The 19,362-nt window shown below is 47.3% G+C and overlaps 6 protein-coding genes across 6 annotated transcripts; 3 read left to right on the plus strand and 3 right to left on the minus strand.

Annotated features, from left to right (window-relative positions):
• Positions 1 to 2,139: 2,139 nt before the first annotated feature.
• On the minus strand, positions 2,140 to 3,102 carry N7518_003154 (uncharacterized protein; the record flags this gene model as incomplete). Its single annotated transcript, XM_057184081.1, has 2 exons — positions 2,140 to 2,834; positions 2,907 to 3,102. 2 exons carry the CDS (start codon positions 3,100 to 3,102, stop codon positions 2,140 to 2,142), a joined length of 891 nt encoding a protein of 296 aa, XP_057045531.1.
• A 1,204-nt stretch (positions 3,103 to 4,306) lies between these two features.
• N7518_003155 (uncharacterized protein) lies at positions 4,307 to 4,800 on the minus strand (the record flags this gene model as incomplete). Its single annotated transcript, XM_057184082.1, has 3 exons — positions 4,307 to 4,369; positions 4,573 to 4,741; positions 4,772 to 4,800. The coding sequence occupies 3 exons, from the start codon at positions 4,798 to 4,800 to the stop codon at positions 4,307 to 4,309; spliced, it is 261 nt and encodes an 86-aa protein (XP_057045532.1).
• A 1,591-nt stretch (positions 4,801 to 6,391) lies between these two features.
• Positions 6,392 to 7,327, plus strand: N7518_003156 (uncharacterized protein; the record flags this gene model as incomplete). Its single annotated transcript, XM_057184083.1, has 1 exon — positions 6,392 to 7,327. One exon carries the CDS (start codon positions 6,392 to 6,394, stop codon positions 7,325 to 7,327), a length of 936 nt encoding a protein of 311 aa, XP_057045533.1.
• Positions 7,328 to 9,320: 1,993 nt separating this feature from the next.
• On the plus strand, positions 9,321 to 10,883 carry N7518_003157 (uncharacterized protein; the record flags this gene model as incomplete). Its single annotated transcript, XM_057184084.1, has 1 exon — positions 9,321 to 10,883. One exon carries the CDS (start codon positions 9,321 to 9,323, stop codon positions 10,881 to 10,883), a length of 1,563 nt encoding a protein of 520 aa, XP_057045534.1.
• Positions 10,884 to 11,429: 546 nt separating this feature from the next.
• N7518_003158 (HNH endonuclease signature motif containing protein) lies at positions 11,430 to 12,696 on the plus strand (the record flags this gene model as incomplete). The annotated part of the gene is made up of 3 exons (XM_057184085.1): positions 11,430 to 11,745; positions 11,812 to 11,912; positions 11,971 to 12,696. 3 exons carry the CDS (start codon positions 11,430 to 11,432, stop codon positions 12,694 to 12,696), a joined length of 1,143 nt encoding a protein of 380 aa, XP_057045535.1.
• A 4,460-nt stretch (positions 12,697 to 17,156) lies between these two features.
• Positions 17,157 to 18,763, minus strand: N7518_003159 (uncharacterized protein; the record flags this gene model as incomplete). Its single annotated transcript, XM_057184086.1, has 3 exons — positions 17,157 to 17,980; positions 18,020 to 18,134; positions 18,197 to 18,763. The coding sequence occupies 3 exons, from the start codon at positions 18,761 to 18,763 to the stop codon at positions 17,157 to 17,159; spliced, it is 1,506 nt and encodes a 501-aa protein (XP_057045536.1).
• Between the last annotated feature and the right edge of the window lie 599 nt (positions 18,764 to 19,362).

Raw genomic sequence — 19,362 nt, forward strand, 5'->3', positions numbered from 1 at the left:
CAGACAATCGTGGAAGTTACGGTTGGTATAGGTAAAAGCTATGTAATCACCACACTTACATCTAAATTAACTATCAACCATTTCCACGAGACCTCGGCGATATGTTGGTGAATACCGACACCATTTGTCATGTTAATTAATAGGCTTGCGTGGAGGTGCGGGGAAAACCTAGGTCTTGAGGGAACTCTGATCCTGAACGTGCATTGAGATAACCTTTACGCTCGTTCATGGCCATCTGTTGCCATTCTTCATAAACCAAGAGGCACGTGTGTGAAAACATCACTGATATTCACGTTTTTGTGGGGACTATCAAGCTCTGTCCATAGGTCTAGTCCGCGGAAGGGGTAATTTTACGCCTGTTATAGAATTACAGATGTGGTATCCGCTGATCGCTTGGCTAATTTGATTTTAATATTCCTATGTGGAGAATAATCTTATTTTTGATCCTCTTTGGGGCAAAATATACGCGCTGAATGATAAATACCATTTTGCCGAATAGCGAATCCTAATATCCAATAAAAGTCGCCATCCGCAGGTGCAGTGGGTCCAAAATACAAGGGTAAAGTCCCTTTGCGCCATTAGTGAACGCCCAGCAAACCAAGTCCAATCTCTATGCGGTCGAGGCTCTTGTCTAGCTTTATTAGTCTGGTTTTCTGTCTAGACTATACATAAGTAAGGTAAGTCTGGCCGGCTAGTACTGTCTTATTTGTGCTTCTATCACCTCTTTCTGACTGCAAAACAAAATATGTTATTATTACCACTCTTCATTTTACTTTTCGCCCCCTTCTCCACTTTTCATTCTTCCGCTGCGCCTTTGTTACCAGTGTTCAAGCATATTGCAACGGCACGAATGTAGCTGCAGCGACTGACCGGCGCACTAGGACCCTGTCCTCTGGAATTTATCGATTGCCACAAAAAGTCACTGAAGCCACAGGTCAATTGTTTGCATCTAATATCTGGAAATACCGAGTGCCGCAAACGTGCATGTGAAAAGAAATTGAGTTGGCTAATGGAGATGGTTATTTAGTTAATGTGCTGATGAGACTCCCTAAATTGTTAAGGTAGTTGAAATGAATTAGAAATTTCGATCAATTTCTTGATCTAATGTTTCTACCGCGTGGCCGGCCATGTTTGACTTCGCCAACTTTATGATCCTTTTGCACCGTACCGTTTCTTCAAATTCTTGACCAGGATCTGGTAAATGGAGCCAAGCTATGGAAGTGTGAGGCTCTGGCCCGCCTCAAAAGTCCCGCTAGTTTCATGCTGCCGATATGTTTCCTGGCAGTGAATCCATCTCTTCCGCTAGTAATTAGGTGGTTTACTTTTCTAAAACAATCGCTGTTCGCATTCACTGTATTGATGTAAGGTAAACCCACATAGTTCACATCCCAAAAGCAATTACTGCACACGAGATCTCAAGGTCCAGCAACAGCCGATAATTTTGAGCCTTTTTATAATATGCATCTAAATCACAGGGTCATTATTTTAGGCTTATCTCTTTTAACCAGTTGGTCAACGGAGAATTTAGATGCATAAGTCCAGGTCAGGGGAAAGGAACTCCTCGCCGACTGTAGTATTTCAACCTCATCTATTTCATGATACATATTTTTCCAAAGACTAGACCCATAGCAAGCACCAACCACCCATTAGTTTCCAATCTCATTCCGATATTTTCACTATTCCCGGTAGACGATGATGAGACAGTTTCTACATCGGAGGGTGACGATTCATTTGCGTGGATGGACGAATCTTTGAGTTCATACACTCGCATGCGTAGGAAAATAACTAGATCAATGTAGTGGGAATCGAACACCAACAACACCCTGGAAAGGATAGGTGGTGTCTTGACACGGGTACAATGCCAACCACAAGGACAAAAACAAAAGTACAATGTCAGAATAAGAAGGGAGAAAGAATCAGACGCCGTAGAATGTATATTGACGATTGCAATTCTATAATATAGTAGTGTATAGATCCGGCTCATCTGAAGCAACTAGGAATCCGATAAAAGAATGGCCAAGGCCAAGATCCAGGGTATCACGGCGTCACATGAAAGAACGCCAAACAAAACACCGCCCTTCAAAGGAAGCAAAGGAGAAAATCCACCCCTACAGGAAAAATAGTAAGACGACAAGACAATCACACCACCAGGTCAGTAGCAACAGTCGGCCGACTAGAGTAGCAGCCCCGTTCAGGACGATTCATATAACTGTGAACAGAGAAAGACTTTCCACAGCCAGCATGAGTACAGCGGAATGACTTCTCGCGGGTACGCGAGTGGAAATGGGTGTGTAGCCAAAAAGGGCACGAGGAAGCCTTACGGCAGGTGCGGCACATATAGCGATCACGGTTCTTCTGGAAGAGATTTGAACTGGAGCGCGGGGAGTAATGGTGGTGATGCCAAGTGAGAGTAATAGGGGAGGTCAGAGCAGAGGATGACTGAGACCTAGGCTGCTGCTGCGTTTGGGCCTGGATGTGCGGTTGAGTCATTTGCGGTGCAGTCACAGTCATGGCGGGCTGGAAGGATGCCGTTGCTGGAGGGCGGGTATAATACTTTGTTGGTTGAAGGACATCGACGGTGGATAAGTGGGAACTAGCACTTAGAGCGGGTGGGGCGTATGGTGCTGCTGTGCTGTGCGGGGGGTGTATGAATCTCGTGCTGGAGATGGAGAAGCGGTGCGGGTGTGTGTCCGGCTTGGTGTTAGGCTCTGAGGGGGAGTGGCTCTTGCTGTGGTCGTTTCCGGAGCGCGGAAGCAGTGGTGGTGGCGGGGGCAGTCCGTAGGGCTGAATCTGGACATCTCGGTCACGGTGAGATGGAGCAAGTCGTCGGCGCTCTGAGGATAGGTTAGTTATGTTGCTTAATATGAGATTGATATGATATATTGATATGATAGTGAATTACTCACTGACTGCGTGCCGAGCACTATCGGCATCCCCGAACAGAGTCGATATGGACGGCAGCGAGAATTTGGGCTGCTCCTTGACCGGCAGTGGCAGAGGCAGATGCGGCTGCGGCGAGCGGTTATAGTAACTTGACTCGAGGAGAGTATAGACCGGCTTGACAGCAGGGGTGCTGTGGGAGATGAAAAAGGCAAGATCCATATTTGCCCTTGAAGCACCAGAGAGTAAATCGAGGATTTGATCACGGTTCGTTTCAAACCAACCAACTTCCAGAGAATGGGGGATGAGACGAGGTTTATAGAGCAAGCACCTGATTCTCTGGATGATCGTTGGCGGACGATGCCGACTGGGTAAAATTACGAGCCTTACCTGGAACGATTCTTTTTTATATTTTCCGTTCCGAAGCTTTTAATTCAATTAGTTTTGGCGCATTTCTTTTGGTCTTTCTTTTCCTTGGGTTTTTTTAGGGGAGGCGGGGTAGAACGTATATAACTGAAAGATGATAATAGTATATCCTGGACCCATTGGAGTTGCGGACGGCGATTTTCATTGGATACTGAATAGATTATATTCTGTGAAATGGTATTTATCATTCAGAGCGTAAATTTTGTCCCAAAGAGGATCAAAGGTATAATTGTTCTCCACATTCGAATGTGATAGATTAAAGTAGCCAAGCATCAGCGGTTACCACAGCTGTAATCCTATGATGGGCGTAAGATTATCCCTTTCGCGGACTAGACCCATAGACAGAGTTTGATGGTTCCCACACAAACATTCCCAACCGCTTCAGGCACTCCGTTCCCACGCTCGTATCCATTCACAGTCATCTTCGGGTAGACCCGCGTTAATCCATCCGTCTCTGCCCAACTAAGACTGGCGTTCGAGTCTTCCGTTCTCGAGGCATATTATCACGTCATTTCCCAATATGGTCATGTGTATTGATCAGTGCCTTTCTCGGACCTCGTTGTCCATCGAGGCTTACCTAATACGTCCTGATTCAGGACCGCTTAATAAGCGACCTTCAGCTCCAGCGTACGTACGTGTCACGTGGCCAAGTTTTCTTCTCAGGGGCCAGAAATAATAGCGTTTTAATGGAACATCAGGTGACCAGGTAAGGTCACGTGGCCAAGTTTCGAGCTGAATTATGACAAAAGCAGGCGAGTTGATCTAGCCTACGGGGGTAGCTGTGAAGCCAATAAGCCAATAAGAGGGGCTTTTCTCTGCAACGACTATCTCGACGGCCGTAGGCCGGCGAGATCACTCGTATTCCCAAGAGAGGCAAAGCTCTGAGTCCAAATCTCGGTGGCTCGAACAAATAAAGCAGAACCAAGGACCAAAATTTTTCAACACAAATCGAATAGAAAGCTCTAGAGGGTATTTTTGCTGACAGATGCTGCCAACTGCTTCATTTTCCCGCTGCTCGTGCTCGTTCTTCTCGCGCGCGGGATTCGTATGGAACTTCTCTGGTCTATATTCTCGCTGGGCACGGCAAATGCGATTTCATTCCAAATTGGAAGTAAACGGATACCGAGTCAATGGCTTCGTTGATCCATGGCCGGCCTATTCTTGTTTTTGAAGTCCCTGCATCGGATTCGGGCATCGCCAGCGACTCCGCACGCGATGCACTTCCGAAGCATGACGCTGGAACGCCATTCGATGTAGCAAGCCTACTTCACACCAGTTCCATTTGAGTGGTTCTTCTTTAAGATGAATAGCAGCAAAGTGGCGCGTAACACACCCGGGATCATGAAACATCTGAAAGCGAACCTTGTCCGGAAGGCCTTCACTTGCGAAGCATTGAAAGCATGCCTCTGGCTGCTTAGCAGTTTCAAGGTACTCCCTGGTGGCACGTAACTTCAGCTGCCATCACAACCAGGAACCACCAGGTTTCTGCTCCATATTCGGCGAGGCCTTTATCATCGGAATGAAAAGCTCATCATTCCTTCACATCCTATGCCTACAGTAACGATCGATTTTGCCTTCCATGTCGGGCAACAGAGGGGGTCTTTGTCAAACCCTAATCACATGCTTCGCTAAGCCGTATATGGCTAATGTCGTATTTAAGGATCCGGTATAAGGCCGAATTGTATAAGCCATCACGTCATTGCAACTCTCCACAAACCACGTCCTAACCAAACTAGAGAGCTATCTTCCAAGCTATAAGCCAGTCCAGAGAAGGCGTTTAATGTCTTCCATCAATGAGCTCCAGCATCCGGAGACAATACTCCCGGAAAATCCATCCTTCCCTCCGAACGGTCGTTCTCTTAAGAACGATGTCGCCTTTCAAAGCACCCGGAGCTATTTGTATACCTCAAACGGGTTCATTGTCATGCGATCCCATTAGCACAGCCATCCTTTGCCGAACCTCCAAATACGTTTCATGAAATTCCCATCAGTAAAATACTAAATCCGATCCGCCTCAACCAAAGCAGTTATGTCAGCCGGAACAACAAACACCAAGCTCTCTTGATTTCACAGAGTCTTTCAAGCTGGTAAGGAACTATTACCCGGGTCGGCCCCTTCAACAGCCAGTGGGTCCCTCTCCAAAACTTGTTGATAGCTCAGGCTTATAGATGCTAATCGTGAACAGATCGAGACCGTCAGCGCACAGGCCTTGGCTTTAGTGCGGTATCACTCCGCGATGAGTCAGTCAGACAACCATCAAAGATCCCTCCTCCCTGGACCATCTATCACTGAGATAAATGGCCTCCTCAGTCAGGAGCAGCAAAAGCAGGATACCTTGATTCATATTAGGAATGAACTTGCGTTTCGACCAAAACCAAGCCGTAGCGTAGCAGAATACTCGGGCACCCGGATGTATGGCGGATGAGGCTGACCGAGGTCTTTGTTCATCAGTCACTAAACGGAGCAAGACCCATAAATTCACTAAAAGAAAAAGATAATGGCACTTTCAGGATACTCTACATAGCTCTATCAAGGAATTCTCATTGTCTGCTTTAAGAGAGTATGCGAATACACGGATGGAAAGGAAGAGCGCGACACTAAAACTTGTGTTGCGCTCATTGCCCCACCCCCAGGTTCTCCATGTGTCGTCTAGTGCTTAATATAAAACATTAAAATGACTAGTCATAGATATAGTAGTTAGAAGACCGCCGCTCACAGAATTAGCCACGCTTCCATACGCCGCTCCCTTTCCGGTTACGTCCCGAGGTTAACAATTCATTACACTTTTCTACGAAAATAATAACGTCACTGCTAAGCTTCCTTCGCTGACTGACTGGCTGATTTATTAGATAGTCAATCAATGAGAAATTAGTTTCCTGGATTCTCTTTGACCGTATTTCACCCGTCTCAGGACTATCATCACTTCTCTGTGTTATATGTCTACGGCCCGATACCCGTGGAATTTACTACTACGAAGATGTTTTCCAGCTCATGTGAACTCCCTCATAGGGACAGTTTCTTACAAGACCTCCCTTCGACTATACCAAGGTATAAATATGAAGGAGGAACGCAATTCTGCATGATCATGGATATAGAGCTCCGCCGGCTTGAAAAGTCCATGATTGCTCAATCCCAGCAACTGACTGCTCCTCAGGAGATAGCCGACCATCCGGGAATTAAGGACGATTCCCTGTTATCTCGTAACATCCAAAAGGGGAATAGACAGCAGACCTATTCACGTCCAGTCACACGTTCCTTCCTAAAAAAAGAATCGCCCAACTTCATTTCTGTCCACCAGCCGAGCGACTCACTTGATCAAACAGACAATATTCCAGACGGCGAGCTTCCCAGTGATTGCGTCCTCTTCTACATCCCTAGCCGTTCAATCCAATCCGATATTCTTGATTCCTCTGTGCTCTCTAGCCCCAACCGCTATTCCTTCGATCTCGCAGCAAACCTTCTGCTTGTCAAGATGGTCACAATAATCCACTCTGACATCGGTCAGTTTGTCAACCTGGCGCTGACCCGCGTTATTACCCAGATGGGTCTTGCAGCCTGCGTTCGCTTTTACGCCGGGGCCACAATCAGGGAAGAGGGCCGTGGCAAAGAAGGAGATCAAGGCTGGGGACCTCTTCCAGCCCCTCAAGGCTTTCCAGATAAGCCTACGGTGACCCTAGAGGTGGGAGTTTCCGAGTCTCACATGAAGCTCCGGGGAGACGTTGAGTGGTGGCTGCACCCAGCTAAAGGCAATGTCAACACAACAGTCACAATCAAGGTCGACAGGATGCGTCCCCGGCTTATGATTGATCGATGGGAGCGTATTGATGGAGGGGTTCAAAGCACTCAGCAGATCGAAATCTCAAAGGTCAATGGACAAATGGAATTCACCAATGACTTTCTGACCATTCCCTTTGAAACTCTTTTCCTACGGCAGCCAGCTGGAAATGAGAACGACATTACTCTAGATAGAGAGACTCTTCAGGAACTAGCTGATAGAACATGGCGTTTACAGGGGCTCTAGGATGGGGTTCTTGGATTGTTCCTCGCTAGTTATTCGCTGGATATTGTACTTATCAAAAGTTAAATCTTTTATCTACTATTCCCCTTCTCTAGTTTATGGTCTGTTAGTATATTGTTCAGCGCCCAGGTGGAGGGATGGATTGGTTACATTTTTCGCCTGAACTCAACCCGATTAGTATAGGACTTTAAGATATTATTTAAATGAAAAGAAAAATAAAAGAAGTATATAACCTATTAATAATGTATTCTTAAAGGATAGGAGATTTCGTTAGAATCCAAGCGACTAGTCAAGAATGCGATGTATATTATCTAGAATGGTCTAAAAATTTCTCACCGCTGTTCTGGCTCATGACCTCATATCCAAAAGCTTCTTACAATAAAATCCGATATGGTAATCCAGGGGGACAGCAGAAAGACCACGGTTGTGCGTGGTGTTTTGGGGGATAATCGTGCTGATTCTGTATAGGCGGTTTTATAGATGTAATGAGGACTAGTAGTGCCCTATGTCCAACTGGGTTTAGCGCATGATTGTCCCGATCTTACTGCATGTCTATAAGCCCGGCGGCGTTATCATAGGTGATAATTAATTGATTGCGAAATTTGGACTTTCACTACGCATTGATTATTATTACGAGTGATCTCGCCGGCCTGCGGCCGTCGAGATAGTCGTTGCAGTGCGAGCAAATGATGATCACATGATGGGACACTTACTTTGCTATTATTTCAGCCCTACTAGAAGAACTTGGCCACGTGACACATACGTAAGAGTCAAGACCTTCTGATTTATAATTGCGGAGCGAAGCGTAGCAATTATTTCGGCTCGTATAAAGAGGAAAGGAAAGAAAACAGAACGTAGAGCTCCAGGGTCTTTATACCCCTAGGGGCAAAGCCCTATCCTCGCTTACTCTAGGAGGAAGGTACGACTGCCTACGCAAACGACTCCCCTCGAACGGGAAGGAACGACCAACGGTACGATCCCGAACGGGAAGGTACGAGTTCTGCAAGTGCCAATCGTGACAAATAGCGGGAGAAGTAATGGCGGTCGCATTCTGGAGGGAGATCAGTGCAAGACCCCACTGGTAAGAGAAGTGAGAAAAAATGTACTATGTATATCAATTTTTATCAGATTGCAGATCTGCCTGCATGAGCGGAAAAGGCACAGTTCATATATGATAAGGCTGCAATGTATTCGAAAGCCACGTCATCAATTCGTGGCTATCCGCTTTTTGGTAGCTTGGCCCGACGCTAGGTGATAAGCTATGCCAGGCGATTCGGGTCACGGTTAAAAAAAGATACCTATTGTAGTTGGGGACCTTGTCTTCCACCACGCATTGACCTTGCCTGTCCTTTCTTTAACTAGTTACTGAGTAGCCTCATTATATAATCCTGAAGAGATGGAGGATACAAATAGCAGGTGTTGAAAAGGGACACCCTCGAGTCCCCGAGCCACGTGGACTCCAGGGCTCAGCCCTAAGCTCGAAGGTCCCCTCCAATATATACAACATAGTTAGTGCAGTGGGGGTTTCCAGATCAAGATGACTAAGCGGCTAAGGAATGATCGCATCTACACGGATGCTAGTCAAATCTTCACGAACTTGGGTCATATGCCCGGACGCCTTTTTGTCGTGACTAGAGCATCGGGGACTAGAAAGTCCCACGTTCTGTCTCTGTTGAGTATTATTCAGGCAAAGCGCGGTAACTTTGAGTACCCCGTTCACCCAAAGGATTTCGATGGTAGCTGGCTTCCAACATTCACCAGTTATGTCAAGTCTACTGTTGGGGAAAACGAGGCTCCTCAGAAGAAAATGGTCAAAGGATAATCTGTCATTGTCTGCCCAACAAACGCCTCGGCCGACAATACCGCGGAGAGACTGGATAATCTTGCGACACGGCTCCTCCCTGACGAACCTGTGATGATCATTCGAGTACATTCAGTTGAATCGGAGTTTAGTATTGCGGAGCGCAGGTATACCATACCGCAAAGGACATACCCTATGACCGATCCAATCAGTCAGCCTGAGCATGAGTCAACCAAAAACCAAGCAGACGACATGGATGAGGATTTCGCATACAACGCTGTCATCGCGTACCTTGATAGCGTTAAATCACACTTTGAGCGCACAGAGCCTAAGACGAAGTCTCCTATCGACGGGCTTCAGGATCACCGCGTCAAGACACTGAAATGCTCACTAGGGACGCGCATGCTCCAAGTTGCTGGGCTCATTGAAGGTCCATTCAAGTCGGAAGAGAAATTCCCATGCTTTACCTTGCTGTACCGTAACCGCCTGGATGCCGGTGGTCGCCTTGAACAAGATGAAGAAAGGCGCTTCAAATCTGATTGTAAACGACTTATGCGCCTCGTGATTGGTATGGCGGACATCATTGTTTCTTGCCCTTCGGCAATCGCTCAGCCCACTCTATATCATAGTCTGCATCCCTCTTTTGTGGCGTTTGAGGAGGCTACTATGATGAAAGAACCAGAGGTTTTGCCAATCCTAGTTTACTTGTTCCCGATTGCCTTCGGATTTTTCGGGGATCCTAAGCAACTGGGCCCAATGATTGTGTCGACTACCGAGGAAAACCCCTTCAGGTCCCAACTGAATGTTTCCCTTCTCCCTCGACTCATCACCGTGGGATACGACGTCGGGAAACTGATTGTACAGCGCAGACTAGCAGGGGACATCCACGATTTAGTGACTACCGTTTTCCACCAGGAAATGCTGCGTTGGGATTTCGAACACAAGATCGACCCCACTGGTTTGGTCAACCTTGTCAAGACATTCAACAAGCGGAACTTCAACATTGACTCCAATGTCGCCTTCCTCAATTCGGAACACGGGCAGCAGAGTATGTGTGGAACGTCATACATGAACGATGCGAATGTCCGGGACGCTCTCGACCTCGCCAATAACATTCATTATACTATGGGAGCAGCTTTCGACTCAATCGTAATCCTAACTGGATACGAAGGGCAGTACAGAGCGTATTTGCAAGAGGCGGACAGACGGAGCAATAACTCGCACATCCCGTGGCTTGATCTAAATATCCAGAAGATCAAGACTTTCCGAGGAAGTGAGTGTGACTTCATAATCTTCGATGCAGTACGCACTAAGCCCCTTGGCTTTATGGCAAACTTCCGGCGCTTGCATGTTGCTCTGAGTCGTGCACGATTTGGCCTTTGGGTTATTTATTCAGATACTGTTCTCCGAACTGACCCTTTCGCCAAAACTTCAAAGTACATCCAGGGGATGCGGGAATTTGCCAGCTCCAAGCAGTTGAAAGCGATACTGAAGAAACCAGAGTATGAGTCGTTCCCAGAAATTCCTCAGGGCAAAAGCGTTACCAGTTCTGGGGTCAGTGCTCACAATAAACTGCGTGCTGCCTATGCTGCTCGTCGTGCTGCCTATGCTGCTCGTCGTGCTGCCTATGCTGCTCGTCGTGCTGCTCGTCGTGCAGCAAATGTTAGTGAGGCATCTGGCTCTGGCGAGGCATCTGCTACTGGCGAGGCATCTGCTACTGGCGAGGCATCTGCTACTGGTGGGGCATCTGACTGGTAGGCGCCCTAAGTTTGGCATTTCTGCTTTTTGGGCATTGGGCAAGAAGTCCAAGAGGCTAGGCAACTCTTTCAAGATACTCTGAAGAGTTACAGCGATCTATCATCCCTCCCTAATCCATCTCCCCCCTCTCCCTCTCTTCCCCCTATTCCTATCATCTTCCTTCCTCTTCCTTAAAGTGTGCTAAGGCTTATGAGCCAAAAGAAATTCCTCGTCACTTCGATTATTATGTTTACAATCTGGATCCTTGAGGTCACTATTACAATATCGGGTAGTGGGTTCTTGAGTATCCGTGGCTTATTAGCCTGACGCTTCTCATTATCTCTATCATGCAGACACAATTGAGTTCCCATTTTTTTATCTTACTTTGAGTTCCAGCCACCAAGCAAACTTTTTTATCGTCAGCACTACGTATTGCGCGTCTCAATTGGGCCTCGGAGGGAAGTCAGGTGAGTTACGTGCCTTCCAGTGCTGGGAGCACTTGGCTAACTCCACCCATCTCAGCAGTTTCCTTATCGACCAGCCATGACTGTAGTCCATCACGACAACATGGAACCTTCATCAGAGCTTATTGGCTTTGAGGAAGCGCCTCCGATCGAGAATCCTACTATGCCAGTTGCTGATATTCCATGGAGCCCTCCGCCTATTGATCCATTGCCAGAACTTGTGGATACCGAGAGAGCAAAGTTGATCGACAAACTCAAAAAAAAAGCAAATGAAAGTGAAGCGGACTCAACATATTGGGCATGCCTCTGGTTGTCCGATATTGAATCCCTTCGAGAGATTCTCCAGGTGGCGGAATGCTCCCAGACCTCTGCGTCCCTCTCCATGACAGGCGCGAATACTTTCGCCATGATCAGGGCTTGTGAGCTACTTCCGTTTTTCATACCCCTTTCTAACCGACGGAAGGACTGACATTGAAACTCCTTAGGGAAAACAAAGCCGAGGATGATCGCAGGGCTGCCTGAGACACAAGGGAAGCGAAAGTTAGGGGAGGAGAGCCCGAAGCGAAAGTTGACCGCAAAAACAGCTGTGAGTCGTCTAATTTGCATGGAGTGAGGAATGATCTATGTACTAATACCTTGACTAGTGTCTTAAGCGCGACGATTTCAGCTGTGTGATCACCAATTTCCCCCAGGTAGATGTGGCTCACATCTACCCGCTATCCCTGAAGAAAAGTCAATCATCGGGAAACAATAAGAACACTGACACGTACGACAAGTTCTGGAAAACGCTACACATGTTCTGGGGCAAAGACCAAGTCGATCAATGGGAAGCCCGGTTGACGGGCCCATGTGGCACAGAGCTTTGCGAGAATTTGCTTTCCTTGTGCCCCAACGCCCACAGGCTTTGGGGGGCTTGTTATTTTGCCCTCCAGCCGCTCCATCTGCGCGATGACGGTAAAGAGTTGATCACACGCTTCTACTGGCTTCCCGAGGTCACGCGACAGAAGGTTCAGGTCCAGGACAAACCGAGTATTTCGCTTCATCCCCCCGCAGATTTACTCAATATTCGTGTTGAGAACACTGATGGATCCGCGCACAAGATGAATTCTGGTGATCTGGTCATTTTCCAAACCAAGGATCCAGAAAACCTACCATTGCCTTCATGGGATCTCCTCCAAATGCAATGGATTCTCCATAGAATCGGTGCCCTTAGTGGAGCAGCCAACGTCCCTATGAAGCCGTGGGATTGCGATAGTGAGGATGAGGGTTCCGACATGGGGCTCGAAGATGTTTTCGAGCCTTACAAGGATGAACTTTCTGCGGGTATGGAGTCTGAAGATACTCTTGAACCCGATGAAGAAGATACGTAGTTGCCCCCGATTCTTGGCCGTCCGTCTCGTTTCCAGTCTTCCTTCGAGATCAACCCAAATGCAGACTTCCCTCGCCGACGATCTCCCTCCAGTGAGAAGTCTCTACAGAAAATAGCTATTCTTCCTTCCGTCCCGCATGCTAGAGGCTCCGAGAACATCGCACTACATCACCTAACTCCTGTGAAAGAAAGTATCGTCGACTCACAAGGAATGGAATATCGTCCTCGCCCATCTCGTGGCAGCCTTGGCAATTATCATTTTGAGGAGTTAGATGAAGACGTGGATTAGTTCCCGGGGGTGCTCTAGCTTCCCATTCGCAGACGGATTGCCATTGAGGCTACGTGTGATTATTCTTACCTGAATTGCTACCTTCGGTCACTGCAGCTGGTTTACTCTTCTTATTCGTTATCCTTACCATGTTTCTATCGTTCTGCTCGTTGCTTCGGCTCTGCGTTATTCTCGCTGTATGTCCATCACGCTTTGCTTTGTTTTTCCTCTGCGCCTTATATGGCGAGATGTATTATTAGCTAGGAATGTATGATTCTACTTAACAAGCTATGAAGGGAGAGTGTGTTCTTAGGTCGAGGTCTATAGCCTCTGAGTATCATCATTTGCAATGATTTCGTTAGGCACCTCATGTCTTTCTCAGTGGCACAGTAGAAAGGTACCACCAGGGATATAATAGACCCGGTTTACGACGGTGTATAGCGCTCAATGCCGAATGCCTGGATTCAATGCCCTAATGCCTTATTTTGGCCTGGCAGATAAATAAAAATACATGAATTACTATTACAGATCCCTTAATAAGCAATGTATAGTTACTGGTTCTGCTATTGACACTTGGAAACCGTCCAACTGGCTACTAAGGTTCCTAACCTCAGGTCCTTTTCATAGTAATCCAGAGCTACCTTGGGTACTGCTAGGCTCTAATTTTGATTTATATAAGAGGTCCCGCGCAAGTCTACAGGTATAACCAGCTGCCGGGACAGTCAGCCTCAATTGCAGATACACTAAATCGGCTGCTGCCACATAAAACCCGAGAGAATGTGTAACCCCACAGACCTAGTGAAATCCCCGGGTAGAAGTCTCTTATCATTGGACATGACTCCCAGGAGGTTTGCTTGTCGAGGGCAAACCATAGCAGTCGTAGGGTAATGCTTCTTCGTTTTTTTTTTCTTTCAAATTTCACTTCCCTTATCTGAAAGTCCCATAGCAGCAACATTTTGAAATTGAATCTCATTCTGGATGATCTAGCTATCATTCACACTCAAACCCCAAATATAGACAAGACAAATTCGGCGCTGATAAGGATCGACCTGATGATCCATAGTATCCATCTGATCATCAGATGAGAAGCGATCAAGAAGAAATTTTTCCCTTTCCTCACTCAGTTCAAAGCCACGCGATCTTATACAACATCCGCATTCTAGAGTGCAGTGTCCCATACCAAGCGCCCCGGCTGAACTATTTGCACATTGAGCATCAAGACAACATCCACAATCACGACCACAACACCCGTTTCTAGACTTGCAGTCTTCAACAAGAATTGGATGCATATACCACAAAGGATTGGATCTCCATAACTCAAATTCCCGTTGTAAGGGCCTGGAATTACCAATGATCCAGCCACGGGTATACCACCAGGCTCGTGTCAGCATCCAATTCTCTTGTTAGAGTGTGCTCGTCTCGTCCTCAAAGCTTGGAACGCCAGTGCCCCAGAAACTCGGATTATGGTTTTCCTTGGTTACTAGTGTCTTTGTGAAGCTGTTATCTTCAAGCAAGCTAATATATATCTTTAAAGCTACAACTAGTTCGGGAGATAACTCGAAGCCCACCCGATGTTGACTGTATATTCCAGCCCGAAGGGCTCGAATCGTGGGAGCAGGACTCTCGGTATGCGCCCACGCCTGGGTTCTTTCATAGCCCTTACGACACACGGTCCACGTACAGCCCCTCCCCTTTGTATGCGGTCGATAATGGCAATAATGCGGCAAGCCAATCATGACCGGAAAATCTCGAATTACTTCAGTTTTTTCAGTAGGATGAGGATTGTACTTACAATGAAGAACCGCCAACCTATATCTATTATCTCATAGAGTGGCGGGTCAAGGTCAATAACCGAATCGTATCAAAGGATACCGATGAAGACCTCGTGTTAGCTCTAAGAGACTACTGGCAGCAGTTCTTGGAAAAGGAACTGTATGATCTCCTTGGATGTAAAGTTCCCCGTGACCGAAGGGTAAGAGGTGAGGATACTTCCATTGTTATATCCGTAAGGGATCGTTCTTAGCGCGATCTTACCAATCGCTATGACAAACCCGATATTAACTAGACAATTATCGACCGGCAACTCCAGAAGTAGTCAGCTCTGTTTTATTAGGGCAAGGAGCTGACATTGAAGATAGGTAATACAGCAGCTCAGATTGACGAGCTGGCGGATGCATGAACTACTTATAGTATTTAGCTAGTTGGTTGGCTTCCCGCTATAATATCAGACTACCTCAAAATTTGATAGTCGTCGTGTCCTATGGTAGAGCATATGAAATGCGTCTTTATTGAGTTCACAACTCGAATGGAAATCAATCAGCTCATCTGCTGACCAATACAGGCGTGCACGCCTGGACCTTCTAACTAGAATGGGCGAATCGAATAGTAAGATCTCAAAGAGCCTTCCCCTTCGGAGGCCCTCGCCTCCGTTTGCTTGCTTCTTCGGATTTGCCTAGATACATCATGTCAGCCGGGAAATTCCAATCTTAGATTGATTGCAAAACTAACTGTGAGACCCCTAGGTATGGAATGCCTAAGGGAATGCTGTATGTAATGGAGGATCGGGAAATAGAGATAGTGATATACGCAGGGTATATTGGAACTAATAGCTGCTTCTCCAAAGAAGCAGCATGCGAGGATAATATACAGGTTTGTGGGTCACATGACCCAAGGAGGCTGTGCAGGCAGTACGCATTACTCCTGTCCAGCCCACAGTCCCCCACGCACCCAGGATGGGTGCTCCACGCCCCATGACAGGGCTCATACCTCAGGCATCAGCCTTCTTAGTACTGGGGTCAAATACAGTGAGCGCTGTCGCCACCCCTGGCAGAATCAATATGGAAAAGGCCGAGCTCTGAAATAGGAGGTTGTCGCACGGGATCCTGCGCCAGCTAGCATCTTTCTGGACAAACCGATCCAAAGTTACGGGATCTTTGGTCATCGCGCAATCGGAAAAATGAAAGTCGCGGTTGTCTGGGTCGCCCTTAGCAGGAAAAATGGTAGGGAACATCCCTACCAGCAGCGGATTAGGTACCTTTTCTCCCGCGCCCCATTCGGATTCTTTGATTGGGATGAAGAAGAGGGCTTTTTGAATCGATGGTGACTTGATGATCAGATTATGCCAGTCTCGACAGACACGTAGGCAAGATGTCAGAAGAGTGCGCATGTTTGTCTGAAGCAGAATCATTTCTAGAACCTCCGGTGTTTTCAAGGCTGGAGGAGTCAAGGTCGACGCAGTGAAGGCCTTCCTGGCCGCTGATCTCGTGGCCGGTACCATTTCGCGATGCAGGACGATATTATCAACAGATGACCGGGAACTGTAGGAGAGCTCTGAGGGGCAACTGCATTAAGGCGATATCTAGGCCCTCACTAGTGATGACCGTAATAATGGAAAGGTGCTTCCACAATCATAAAAAACAAGATTGTCGGTCGCCCCAGGGCGTCCTATAAATCTTTTAACGATGCTGTAATTAGATATGAATGAATTAATCCAAAAGATAAACGTGACCAACGTAGCAAAAATTCCCGACTCCGACTGGTGGTCATATAATTGCAAATCTCTAAGGGTATAATGCTGTTTAAGTGACGGAAACAATCAGAGATTCTATATGACAGTTGATTCAACGAAGTTAATCAAAGAGGTCTGAATGAAGTTGTAGAGAAATGAGGTGGAAAGGAGTACGGATTTTGATGGGGTATGACGGGCAGAACTACCTCGATTTCTGATGTGACTACAGTGTAGTGATGCGATGAAAGAGGGAGAGAGTTGTCAATTCCTAAAGGGCAAAATGCCCAACTATCTAGTTATGGGGGTTGGTGCCTGCCGCACCTGGCTGATGGTCAGACCACCATGTCCAACAATTTCCAAGTTGTGCTGGTCCGTTGCAGGAATTTAGAAACGAGTGAAACGCGGATATATGAACAATAAAGAGTTGCAAGGCATGGATCAGTTTGGCATCTAACAGTCAAGCTAATGTTCTAAAGTTTCAGCTAACGTGATTCTCATGTCGACTGTTAATGGCGATATAACTACGTTGTACCTGTAAAGGGGAAAACAACTAGTGTCGATTCGGCTAAGATCTGATGGACAAGAGGGAGAGAGAGAGAGAGGAAGAGGAAGCGGAACTATCTAGTGATCTGGACCCACATGGGTGACCGCCTTCCGGTCACCCAACAACTGTCGTTCATCGATACTAATTTCCTTCGCGTGCTTTGTGGAGGGCAACCAAAACACCAGTCTTGTTACTTGGTCCAATCCGCATAATAGCATGATATGGATTCGCATCTCTGGAATCGATTCGCTCGTAGCGCATTACCAAACGAGCCAACATGTATGCAGCCTCCGTCATGACCATCATCTGTGCTGGGCACCTTCTAGGACCACCGCTGAAAGGCACGAACTCCCAGAAGGGCTTCAGCTCAAGGAAGCGCTCAGGACGAAAATCGTCTGCGTCTTCACCCCAGTATTCCCGATTGCGCTGCTGTACTGTCTTGGTGACTTGGACCATGTCACCTTTGCGGACGAAGATGGGGTACTGGCCGTCTTTGCCTCCGCCACGTGGGAGGGTCGTGTCGTTCATGCAGATACGGACTTGGGTGACGTTGTTTGGGTTTAGTCGTAGAGTCTCATCAAGACAAGCATTGAGAAACTTCATGCCTCTGAGAGTAGAGAAGCTGAGTTGACCAACCGCTTCGTCCTCACCTCCTTGAACTGATGTCAGTATCTCCTCGCGACATCTTGCCCACGCATCCGGGTGACGAGCCAAGTGCCAGAGGGCATTACTGATGAAGATCGAAGTTGTGCCGTTGTTCGGGACCAGCAGCAGGGCCAATTGAGACCGCAGGTCATCGTAGTTGGAGTCGTGTGATGCCATGTACCATAGAAGGTCTTCCCGCTCAGGGCCTACTTTCTCTCCAGCAGCGATGCGTGCCTTGCGGGTTTCGATTTCTTTGTAAGTCGCTGTGATATGTGTGTCGACAAAGGCATGAACCTCGTATACTGCCTTGAGCCACCAGTCTCAGTTGAACCACTTGATCATGCGAACGACCTGCATACGCTGGCGACTGCCACGAAGAACATCCAGCATGGCCCATGTGATTTTGGCCTTGGCTGGATGATTGAGGGCCCCCATAGGCTCGCCAAGGATGAAATCAGTGGTCAAATCCAGGAACTATGTTCGTATGAGCATTGTAATGAAACGTTCAAATTGCTTTTTTTGCAAGTGCGACTTACCCATCGCTGGAGCAGGGGCTGGATGTTGAATGTCTCTCCATCCGGCAGTAGAGACAATAACGAGTCCACATACGGCCTGATCCGATCAGTGTTCGTATAAACATCGCGATTGAAGAACGGCTTGATGAGGAAACGGCTGAACACCCAGTCGTCCCCGTCAACGGTGTTGACACCTTTGTCTGCGAACGGGTGGAAAGCTTTCGTACTGCGTCGGAGAGGACTGATGCCAAAATCCTTCCAGTTGATCGCTGTCATAGCCTTAAGGTTCTCCGTCTCGGTGGTGTAGATTTGGCGTTTTCCGAGGAAACGGACCTTGAATGTGCTCGGTTGGCCTTCATGCATAGCTGCCAGCCATGGGATAAAAGTGTCTCCACGGAGGGCCTTCATTTGGCTCAAGGCGAGATCGAGGCCGAAAATGCGATCCCATTGGGGATAGGATGGGATAACGCCGCAGCCATGGGCTTTGCGTCCTTGGTATTCTTTGAATCGCCCCCGCAGTATATTGAGGAATGTGGCCAGTAACCCAGAGGCAACGGCCAGAGACCAAAGGTTGTCGACGATTATCATCGTGTGGGCAGGTTTGTTGATGATAAAAACTGTCTCCAGCAACTTTTGAGGAATGAATTCCACATCTTTGATGCGATGAACCGAGACGCATTTAAAGCATAGAGGCGCAAAAGACCTCGTTAGAAGACTCGGAGGTCTCTTTCGATGAAGTGAGTGCAGCTCCGTGAGGTACTTGTGGTCAAATATTACCCCCGATACTCCACTCTCGAATCTCGGACTTAAATTCGGGACCTTAACGCAACCATAGCTGAATGTAATATCTATCGGGTTGCTCGGATAAATAACTGTATCTATGTAGTATTTATGATATAATAACAATAAGTAAGTTAGTTAGTTACTTATTATCAATATTATATAATGAAGAGGGGACCCCGGGACAGGGGCACCGACAGCCCTGCCTACGAAACAGGTGTGAGAGCAGAGTCGTCACTGGGAGTAGTAGGGTGCTAGAGAGGAGAACTCGGCAGCAGGTGCTGTATATCTAACCCGAATTTGTCGAGATTATCTTGTGGAATGACTACGGCGAGTCTCACTATATTGGACCGCTGTATGATACAGCTATGGAAGCTTTTGAAATTGGAAAAGCACTGTTCAATTAC

The sequence above is a fragment of the Penicillium psychrosexuale genome (assembly GCF_028828465.1).
Source record: "Penicillium psychrosexuale strain IBT 29551 chromosome Unknown utg000002l, whole genome shotgun sequence".
Taxonomy (NCBI): Eukaryota; Fungi; Ascomycota; class Eurotiomycetes; order Eurotiales; family Aspergillaceae; genus Penicillium; species Penicillium psychrosexuale.